The 12033-nt window shown below is 38.5% G+C and overlaps 1 protein-coding gene across 4 annotated transcripts in view; it reads right to left on the bottom strand.

Moving 5' to 3' along the window:
* Positions 1-12033, bottom strand: part of SRRM3 (serine/arginine repetitive matrix 3) — a 678443-nt gene that overhangs the window by 34453 nt on the left and 631957 nt on the right. For all 4 annotated transcript variants that reach the window (XM_077296283.1, XM_077296282.1, XM_077296284.1 and 1 more), the window contains exons 13-14: positions 6656-6987; positions 6214-6435 (exon numbers count right to left, since the gene is read on the bottom strand). In XM_077296283.1, the coding sequence (XP_077152398.1) occupies positions 6214-6435; positions 6656-6987 (554 nt within the window). The remainder of the gene's footprint in view (positions 1-6213; positions 6436-6655; positions 6988-12033) is intronic.

The following is a 12033-nucleotide window of genomic DNA, read 5'->3' as shown; positions in this document are numbered from 1 at the left end:
TATAGCAGCCAGGCAGCATATAACACAGCCCACGTAATATATAGCACAGCCCACGTAGTATATAACAGCCTACGCAATATATAGCACAGCCCACGTAGTATATAACACAGCCCACGTAGTATATAACACAGGCCACGCAGTATATAACACAGCCCTCGCAGTATATAACACTGCCCACAAAGTATATAGCAGACAGGCAGTATATAACACAGCCCACGTAATATATAGCACAGCCCACGTAGTATATAACACAGCCCACGTAGTATATAACACAGGCCACGCAGTATATAACACAGCCCACGTAGTATATAACACTGACCACATAGTATATAGCAGCCAGACAGTATATAACACAGCCCACGTAATATATAGCACAGCCCACATAGTATATAACACAGCCCACGCAGTATATAACTGCATAGGCAGCATCAATAGTAAAAAGTTGGTTGGGGATGGGGCGACACACTGGCACTGACTGGAGGGGAGTAGGGAGGGGCACTGACTGGAGTAGAGTAGGGAGGGGCCAATTCGCGGCCGGACTAAGCCTGTCACTGACTGGTCGAGCCCTGCTGGCCGCGACCAATCAGTCACGCGGGATTTCCGCTACAGACAAACAGACAGAAACACAGACAAACAGATGGAAATACCCCTTAGATGATTATATAGATTGTTACTCATTCATGTGTGTATACTTTGGTATTTACATATTAGTTACACACATTGTGTGATACTTATCTGATATATATTCTATATTGTTACATTTCTTTTGTGTGCACACCTTAGTATGAATATATGGTATTATTTGCTCTACCTTATTGTTAATTTAGGGATTAATGCATGGTCCCATAAATACCTCCTGTGATATTTATGTGCAGTGGTGCCATTTACTGGTATCCCACATTTTAACTTCTTTTATATTTTGTAGTTTACATTAAAGCTTTTCCTTTTTATTTTGGTTCTCTTCGTACAAAATGTATTTATAGATATTCCTCTTCTTTGCACTGAACCATATACACTGCTCAAAAAATAAAGGAAACACATAAACAACACAATGTAACTCCAAGTCAATCACACTTCTATGAAAACAGACTGTCCAGTTATCAAGCAACACTGATTCTGAAGCAATTTCTTCTGCTGTTGTATAAATGTAACATACAACTACTAGATATGATGGGTAATTAGCAAAACAACCCCTTTAAAGGACGTTGTTTCGGTCACTTTTGCATTTTGTCAATGCTCTAATCACGAGAGGTACTGTACAGTAGCTTGAGCCAGAGTCTACAACCCACAGAAGTTGCTCAGGTAGTGCAGTTCATCCAGGATGGCACATGAATGCGACCTGTGGCAAAAAGGGTAGCTGTGTCTGTCAACACAGTGTCAAGAGCATGGAGCAGATATCAGGAGACAGGCCAGTACACACTAGGAGACATGGAGGGGGCTGTAGGAGGGCAACAACCCAGCAGCAGGACCGCTACCTCCACCTCTGTGCAAGGAGGAACAGGAGGTGCAGTACCAGAGCCCTGAAAAATGACCTCCAGCAGGCCACTAACATCCATGTGTCTGCTCAAACTGTCAGAAACAGACTGAATGAGGGTGGCATGAGGGCCTCACATCCACAAGTGGTGAGCTTACAGCCCAAGACCATGCAAGGTGATTGACAATTGCCAGAGAACACCAAGTTTGGCAGATTCGACGTTGGCGCCTTGTGCTCTTCACAGATGAGAGCAGTTCACACTGACCACATGTGACAGAGTCTGGGGACGCCATGTAAAACAATTTGCTGCCTGCAACATCCTCCAGCATGACCGGTTTGGCAGTGGGTCAGTAATAGTGTGGGGAGGCCTTTCTTTGGAGGGACGCACAGGCCTCCATGAGCTAGCTAGCAGTACCTTGACTGATATTAGGTACTGGGATGAGATCCTCAGATCCATTGGAGACCATATGCAGCTGCAGTGGGCCCTAGGTTCCTTCAGATGCATAACAATGCCAGGCCTCATGTAACTGAAGTGTGTCAGCAGTTCCTGCATGATGAAGGCATTGATGCTATGGACTGGCCTGCCCATTCCCCATACCTGAATCCAATCGAGCACATCTGGAACATCTTGTCTCGTTCCATGCACCAAAGTCATGTTGCACCACAGATTGTCCAGGAGTTGACTGATGCTTTTATCGAGGTCTGGGAGATTCCTCAGGAGAACATCCGCTGCCTCATCAGGAGCATGCCAAGGAGCTGTAGGGCGTTCATACAGGCACGTGGAGGCCACAAACCCAACTGAGCATCATTTATTTGGCTTGAGGCAGTTCCACTTCAAATGGATCAGCCTATAATTTGATTTTCCTCTTTTCTGAGTATCTTTACAAATCCAGACCTCCATGGGATATTCATTTTGATTTACATTGATAATTTTTATGTTTTATTGTTCTCAATGCATTCCACTATGTAATGAATAAAGATTTGCAACTGGAATATTTCATTCAGTGATATCTAGGATGTGGTATTTTGGTGTTTTCTTTAATTATTGAGCAGTGTATATAGGTTCTATGTATATACAGATGAAACTAGAAGTTTACATACCCTATATAAAGAGACACATATTAATGTATTTCTCAATATCTGACACGAAATCAGTATAAACCTTTCCTGTCAGTTAGGATTACCATAATTATTAATATTTGCCAAATGCAAACGTTGTCTGTCATGTCTGTTTTTTAATTAATGCTGAACATCCTGCTTAATTAGCATATGTTAATTATTTTAATTATGTGACCAATGGGTTTGTTGGACACACTATTTAGTTGTGTTCCTTCTGTTATTAGGTCAGATCATGAATAAGATACAAGTTGAAACACGTTGATCTTTCCTAACAGTGTGTTGATGCCGACGCTATATGGTTTTCATTTTATAAACTTTACTATAAAAGTTATTTTTTAGCCACCTCCGTCCATCGCTGGATCCTCCTTTCCTTTTTCTAATTATCATGGCTACTCAACCTGATCCGTGAGAGGCATTGGCAGGCATCAGGGAATTCGAACATAGAGACTGGTAAGGCTACTTTCACACTAGTCCATCGTACAGGCCGTCGCAAACCATCGGCCCGACGTACCGATGGACAGTGTGCTAATGTAGCACAACGTGGGCAGCGGATGCAGTTTTACAACGCATCCGCTGCCCATTGTGAGTTCCAGGGAGGAGGTGGCGGACCCGACGCACAAGAAAACGTTACACTGAACATTTTTTGCGTGTCGCGTCTGCCAAAAACACGACGCATCCGTCGCAAGATGGATGCGACGTGTGGCCATACGTCGCAATGCATCGCTAATGCAAGTCTATGGAGGAAAAACGCATCCTGCGGGCAACTTTGCAGGATGCGGTTTTTCTCCAAAACGACGCATTGCGATGTCCATCACACGACGCTAGTGTGAAAGTAGCCTAAGCTGACTTTGCAATTTCCATTAATATTTGTGTGGCTGATGTCACATTTGTAATGTCCGGTGACATCAAGCCCACTGATTAGTAATGGAGAGGCATCTATAAGACGCCTATCCATTACTAACCCCATAGTCAGATTTTACATAAACATACAGCCAGAATAAAGTCCTTTACTTGAAATTAAAAAAACACAGTTTTACTTAAAAATAAAAAACAAAGTTATACTCACCTGACACCCATTCCAATGAAGCCCTCATCCTCTGTAAAAAAAAAAAAAGAAAGAAAATAATAAACACCAATAATACTCACCTAACATCCATTCCATTGAAGCCTTGTTTTCTGTAAAAACATAAAAGTAGTAAACAACAATATCCCTCACCTGTCCAACATACTGTCCCACACCGTAATCTGTGTCTGCAATAAGTAATTTTCAACCTGGATGGTGCCAGAATGACACCATCCAGGCTGAAGACCACGGGACAATGAGCTGCTGTGAGTAGAGTTTCAGTGACTAAGCGGTGAGATCATCAAGGTTACTGCAGGTCACTGAGGCTGCATTCCCAGCTCAATTCAGTGTGAGCCTGGCCGATAAACTGCGGTGACCTCAGCGAGATCACCGCTAGCACCATGAGAAAAAGACTCATGGTGCAGTGCTGAGCTTAGTGAGTTCACGGTAAGAAATTTCTTACGGACACTGATAGTCACTGACCCTGAGCTCGCAGCAACTCATTCTCCCATGATCTTCAGCCTGGACGGTCACATCTGGGCACCGTCCAGGTTGAAAACCACTTATCGCTGATATGGATTATGGAGTGGGACAGTATGTCGGACAGGTGAGGGATATGGTTGTTTTTTATTTCTAGTGTTTTACAGGAGACAAGAGCTTCAATGGATTGGGCGTTAGTTGAGTACTATTGTTGTTTATTATTTTCTGTTTTGTTTTGTTTTTACAAAGGACAAGGGCTTCAATGGAAATGGAGTAAGTTGAGTATAACTTTGTTTTTCATTTTTAAATAAAAATGTATTTCAAATAAATGTTTGTCAGGTATATCTGATTTCAAAATGCTGAGGCATTTCAGAGAAAAACATACTTTATTAGCTGCGCAGAAATCTGTCAATTCAGGGAAGCGGGTGAAGAAAAGCCGCCGGGGACCCCCCTTTCCAACTAGTCTACAGTGCAGTTTGGTGCTCGGCGGTTTTTACAGTGTGTTTCTCTCTGAAACACAGCAGCCTTTCAGAGTCAAACATACCTGGCTGATACATGCTGCCTGTGGATTGTGCAGCATGTATCAGCTGTCAGGTTCACTTTAAGATATGACTGAAATATAGACATTTAGCTTTAATTTGAGAGGTTTTACAAAATATTGAATTAACTATTCAGAAATTACAGCCATTTTTACATAGTTTATTCAATTTCACAAACTCAAAAGTAATTTGACTCTTGACTGCTAAATCATTTCATGCTAAAGGTGTGGCCCGTTAAAGAGTTAGTCATAAAAAAAATGTAGGAAATAACACATCCAGAGTTGTTTCCTAGTGTTGAATCTAATTTTATTCAAAGGCCACGTCAATTATTTGACCTTAACCCGATTTAGCCTTCTGTATACCCGATATTTGGAAATGTCTGTGTATTCCGGTTATAGGATGTTTCGCCCCCATCAGTTCATCCCCAGCAGTTCGCCCCCAGCAGTTCTCCCCGGGTACATCCTGTTCGTGATGCCAAGTTGAGTCACCCGCCAGGGCAGTGGGGTACTCGGTACCGGGCCCGGTACTTGAAGGGGACGTCACAGTGGCTGCGACTCGGTCTGTGGCCCTGGGCGCCCAAGTAAAGGGAAAGGTCTTTAAAGGGGTCCTCTGGGGTGATGGTATGGCAGCTGGATGGTATAACAGGTGAAGTAAATGTACCCAGGGGCGAACTGCTGGGGGCGAATTGCTGGGCGGGAACTACTGGGGGCAAAACATCCAAATCCCGTGTATTCCAGTCATGAAAAGCTGAAAATTATTAATATCCAAGCATTAAAAATAGTGTTTGCATTTCTACTTATCTTTGCTTGTCCAATTACTTTTGAGCCCATAGTAATGAATTTTGTGATGTTAATGGCAGTTAACATGATAATTTATCCAACATATGTGAATATTTACAATATGATGTTCAGTTTATAGGAGGGGAATATTATCATGGTGTCAAGTGTCTGAAGTGCATTTTCACTTGCTACTGATATTGATATACTGATATATACTGATATATATTGATATACATCAACTAATCAGCATGTGGGTTCTTAAGACCAATGCAGTGATAAAATGCAATACATAAGTATAATAAACATGCACTTTACATCTGCTCTTGAGTTCTCTCCAGGGGGTCCCATAATTTACAGCTATTATGTTCATAGTTCTAATGGATAGTCCACATCTAAGGTGAGATGCTAAACAATGTAAAAATCTGAAATGTCATTCTTCACTTTTTGTTAAGAGACAAAATTTAACTTGCACGTTTTAAAAGCAATATATCTATTTCTTTTCACGCAAAATACTCATCAGTTTAAGTAATTTAGTAACTGCAAAACCAAAACTCTTGGTTCAGCCATTTGGGATACTTCAAGTACATATTCTATACTACAGTAAAATAGAATTTCTTCCATTTTAAACTTTTTAAATTAAAACGATCATTTATTTGAAATGAAAAATACATAAAAAGAAAAATTTGGTGCATATCAACTTTAATCTAAAAGTACATTGAAATAAATGTTTATTACATGTGAAGATTGAATAATTTTTACCTGTTCAAATTCTTTTTTGGGGAAAGAGATCGAGATCTGCTTCTTGCCGATCTCTTGTCCCGTGATCTTGAACGTGAGGGTGAACAGCTCGAACTCCAAGAACTACCTCTGTTGCCATTGCTTCGAGCTGGACTCTTCCTTCTATCAAAGTTTTGATGATTACGCTTCCCCGAAGACTCAGAACAACTATTTTGTTTACCGTGACGATGCTTAACTGTTGGTCTAGGATATATAATATATATTGATTGTATTCATTGAATTATATTAGTAACAACTAGTTAACATTCATACAGATTTAAATTATGGTTAGTTTGTAAATGCTATTAAAAGTAGGTATAATTGGTACCTAAACACAATGATCATACATATCTAATACAGTTTATTCATGCAAGAAAATTTGGCTCTTGATTATTACACCTAAATCAAAATAATATGAACTTACTTTTTTGTTGAAGCACCATGGGTCTTTTCTACTCCAGGTGCATGTGAAAATACTGATCCTTCAGAATCACTGCTATAGCCTGTATGGCTTCCTGAGTTCATCGAAGCCTCTTTGTGCATCCTAGTTCGTCCTCTGGATCGTCCATGATGTCGCTCTGATGATGGTGACTTAGAGTGGCGCCTTTTTTTATCATCTGATGAACAACGGCCACCTTTACTTGATGAAATAGATCTTGGACTCCTAATATCATTACGATTATTAGCCTTATGATGGTTAGGTGACGTCTCCGCTTTCAATTGTGTCTTTGATATTGGAGATACTGAATTCACCCGCTGTGAAAGGAAAAAAAAAGTAGAGAAAGGGGAAAGAAGAAAAGGGAAAGATGCTTTAGTATGAATTCATCTAAAATTAGCAAAAAAAGTCAACTCACATTTGCATACAGCACGTTAACACAGAGATTCTACACTGAGACTATTATTTCTGCTTAGCCTTCCGACCCCAACAATGCAGCTCATGCAACTTTGCATGCAAAAGGCAACAAAAAGTTGATAACAGAAAATAACTTTAAAGAGCAGGTGGGGAAGAAAGAACTCTAAGACCTAACATAAAAAAAGAATAAAAAAAATGTAAAGTCATGTAAATAAAGAAAAATGAATTTCGATAAATAAAAGATAGGACAAAACAAATAAAAGAATTATAATAGTAAGGAGTGAGATTGACATCTGGACAAAACAGCACAAAAACTGGTAGAGATTGAGGAGGGAAAAGGGAAAGTTGAAAATAAAGAAAATAAAAATGAACTTAAATTCACAAATGTTACTGGAAATAAATAAATTGTCTTTTTTTTCATTTTAGTTTGTCTGAATTCCTTTTTTTCCGGCAGAGTACTGTTGAGCATCCATCAGCACCCTATGTTCTTAGTTTTGTCACACTGTGATCTTTTTGATTTAAGTCCCTCTTGGTTAACATCCACTTACCAAGAAAGTGGCATTTCCTCCTTTAGTAGGTAAGGTATGAAGAGAAGGGAAAAGTGGGGCAACATAAGTGCATCATTAGATTCACAAAAATGCAAGAGAGATAGAGAGAGAGAAAAAATAATAAAGAAAAAAACACACAAACCCACTTTCCTGGCCTTGTAGTTTGAGAGTGGTTGTATAGGCCAATCATGAGGTTTGAGTGACCTTTTAGTACTTTCAGTAACGTAGTGGAGCTCAACTCAATTTGATCCTACATTATATACTGCATTGTATTTTGTATGCCTTTAACATTAATTTTTGTACTGATATTTACATTGATATCTAAGTAACTTAAGATATAAAAAGTGAACCATATATTGTATGTTATGGATAAAATTATGGCAAAAAATAAAAATAAAGCAAGAAAAAAATGTGGTATTCATGTGGGGCATCATTCTCAAAGGAAAGTGGATTTTATGCCCAAAATAATAATGTCTAAGATCTATATATCTAATACTATGGTAATTTTGATATGATAATACATCTAAAAATAAATACCGGTAAATATATGATAGGTAATTCCCCTAAAATTTGCTGCCACTATATTGAACAAATTGCTTAGGCAAACCTACGCTAAAATCATTTAAATGTAAGACTGAACAATGACTTAATTTACCCATAAAGTAAGTTTTGGGGGTGATGCGTCGTTGCAAAACGTTGATTGACTATATTTTATTTTATATAAAAAGTGGAAATAATGCTACATTACAAGTATGGATGTAGAAAAAACAGCAAAATTGATTTCTAAGAAAATAGAAGATTTAAGTTATTATTTATAAAGCCAACTGCAAGATGTACGGTAGTACTAGAATTAATTAAAATTATACTTAATGAACAATTATTGGCTACGTATTAACACTAGAGTATATTTCTTTGGGAAAAGTGTTCATTAATTTAGATTGTTAGAAGTTGCTAGCATTTACATTTCAAAATCCCTAAAATATTCTGAATTGTCTTCCTCATAAAACTTTTTTGGCATACTTCTATAGGTTATGCAGTTGGGATAAAAAAATTCTACAGCTAAATAAAACAAATGTATAGCAGTTTTGATACATCACCCCATGGTCCACATGAATAATCTCAAAAATGAATAATAACAATAATAAACAAAAAAAAAATAAAAGCATGAAAGATATATGGGACTTTTGGTTGTAAAATCTCTAATACAGAGACCAATATAAGAGCATGGTATGATACTGCATATTGCATGGTATGATACTGCATATTGCATGGCACCATTTATAGCTTTTAAAACCTATCATGTATACTTATATATATATATATATATATATATATATATATATATATATATCTACTGTTGGAGCAGGATGGAATCAAGAACTATGCTACTAATTTATGCTACTATTTATTACATTATTATTGTAAGAAACAATACTCAAGCTTTGACTAGCTTTTTTTGACAACTCACAAAAAGGTACAGAGTAGCAACAAATCACCAAATGACTAACATTCCGAATACAAAATGTTCTTTCTAAACTTGCCCCATCATACAACTTTTCATCAATGTCCGAATACCAGTATTAATATTCAAGTGGGATGTATTCAAATGTGGGGTGCTGATATAGACCAATTATATTGTGCATTGTGGGTACAATTTGTCTTATCTGTCTACAAAACAAAATCACCTCATCGCATCCCTGATGCTAAAACACTAAACTTAGCTTATCCATATATTGCCATTCACTAATGTACAAATATGAGTCACACATAAGATTAACTCGTTACAAAAAATTGGTGAGAATTACCAAACAAAATGTGACGGAATCCTGGCATAAGTCACACCATATACTGAACCAAGCTCACATTGTATTTTAGACACTTTTTGCACCTAAGATGACTCTTACTTTTAAAGCAAAAGTCAAATAAAATTTTTGTTATCTACAACCACAAATCCAAAAAACCAGAGAAGATGTGTAAAATTTAAAGAAAACAAGAATGAAATGACTTGAAAGTCTCCTTTAGCTCTATTTCATTAACAAAAGCTTGTAGAATACCCACTGAAGTTGAAAGTTAAATATTTTTCTATTTCATTTAAAAAAATAACTTATTTAGAAATTGATGGCAGCAACACATGTCAAACATAGTTGGGACAGGGTAAAAAAAAGCAAGAAAAGTATGAGGTAGTAATTAAAAACAGCAATGGCAGCAATACATCTCAAAAAGTTGGTACAGTGTAAGCAAAAGGCTGTACAGGTAAGAGGTTCTATTGAAAAACAGGAAGGCCAATTTTCATTTAAGCCACATGACTACATATAAAAAGAGAATGTTATAGAGGCAGAGTCTCTCTAAAACAAACATGGTCAGAGGTTCATTAATCAGTGAACAACTGCATCTAAAATTTGTAGAACCATTTCAGAAAAATGTTCCTCAGTGTAAAATTGCAAATACTTTTATTATACCTTGTACAGTATCATAAAAAAAATGCATAGATTCTGGTGAAATCCATGTGTACAAGGCCGAAAGTCAATATTGGATGCTCGTGGCATCAGGCAGCACTGCATTAAAACAGGCTTAAATTGGTCCTGCAAATCACTGCATGGACTCATAAATAGTTCCAGAAATCATTGTCTGTAAACACAGTTAGCCGTGCACTACACAAATGCAAGTTAAAGCTCTGCCATACAAAGAAGAAGCCATTTATCAGCACAATCCAAAATAGCTGCCAACTTCTCTGGGTTAAAGCTCATATAAAATGGACTCAGAGAAAGTGGGAAATTGTTCTGTTGTCATGACTGAACATTTGTAATTCTTCATGGAAACCATGGACGCTGTGTCCTGCAGACTCATGGTGAGGGATCATCTATCTTGTTAACAGCTCATAGTTTAAAAGCCTGCATCTCTGATGGTATGGGGTTGCATTAGCGCTTACGGCATGTGTGGCATATACATTTTTAAAGGCGCTATCAATGCTGAACAGTATATAGAGGTTTTCGAATGACAAATGCTCACTTCCAGACACCGTCTATTACAGGAAAGCCTTTCATATTTCAGCAAGACAATGTTAAACCACATACTGCATCTATCACAGCAGCATGGGTTTAGAGAATAATGCAGGTGAACAGGCTGCCTGCAATCCAAATCTATCGCCAGTAGAATACATTGGGCACATTATTAAACAGAAAATCAGTAAAAGAAGATCTAGAATTGTTGAGGTGCTAAAATCCTACATCAGGCAAAAATGGAATAACTTCCTCTCCCAGAGCTCCATTAATTGGTCTCCTCACATCCCAGACATTTACAGACTGTTGTAAAAAGAAGATAGGATGGTAAACGATAGTAGACATGGCCCTGGCCAAACTCTTTTGAGATGTGTTGGGCCATCAATTTCTAAATGAGTTAATTTTTTTTAAATGAAATGGAAAATGTCTAATTTCAACTTCTGATCTGCATTCTATGTGAATAATATATGGCTCTAAGAAATTTTTAAGTAATTTCATCCTTGTTTTCTTTACATTTTACACGGTGTCCCAACATTTTTTAATTAAGGTTTTATTACGGTGAAATTAGTTGCAGGAGAAAACATGTTAACTGAATGTTCTCTAGTCATAGAACTTTGTAATGCTACTCAAAAGACACTAAAATACACTGTGATCCAAAGATCAAACATTCAGATGGCTGAGTGTTCCTATAGTATATGCATCTGAAGTTGGCAACTATCTTTCAACTTATCATAGTAACGAGCTATAGAATTCTTACAACTACCGTATTTTTTGGACTGTAAGACGCACTTTTTTCCTCCCAAAATGTGGAGGAAAATGGGGGGTGCATCTTACAGTCCGGATGTATGGGGTCTGGCTGTGGTGGGGAGATGGGGGTGCCGTTTTGGAGGAGCATCGGGTCACAGCTAACTCCTGTGCCCGCTGCTAAAGAGAAATGAATATGCACTGCATTCCAGACCCATGGGCATGGAGGGCAATGCATTTTAATTTTTCTGGCATCCTGGTATAAATGGCCCCATCCTGTTTCTTTTATATTTGGCCCCATCCCGTTCCTGGCATCCATGGCCCCATCAGGAGAGATTAAAAAAACAAAAACATTACACTCACCTACACGGTGCCTCCCTCGCAGTGTCCTGCTCCGGTGCCAGCAGCTGCTTAATGCTTGTAAGCAGCACATGGCAGGGACATCATGCACTGCTCACAAGAGGAGTACAGCTGTCAGAATACTCACTGGGACCGTTCATCGCAGAGAGCGGTGAGTATCCATTCCTCTTCAGTAGCGAGCATACTCACTGGGACCGTTCATCGCAGAGAGCGGTGAGTATCCATTCCTCTTCAGTAGCGAGCACTGTCAGCCAGGGGCTTCCTGCTGGGGCCGGTGGTCATGTGTGCCAATACTTAA

This window comes from Ranitomeya variabilis, chromosome 3, assembly GCF_051348905.1.
Source record: "Ranitomeya variabilis isolate aRanVar5 chromosome 3, aRanVar5.hap1, whole genome shotgun sequence".
Classification (NCBI taxonomy): Eukaryota; Metazoa; Chordata; class Amphibia; order Anura; family Dendrobatidae; genus Ranitomeya; species Ranitomeya variabilis.
The sequence above is the reverse complement of the archived record's forward strand: the minus strand, read 5'-3'. Positions and strand labels throughout refer to the sequence as shown.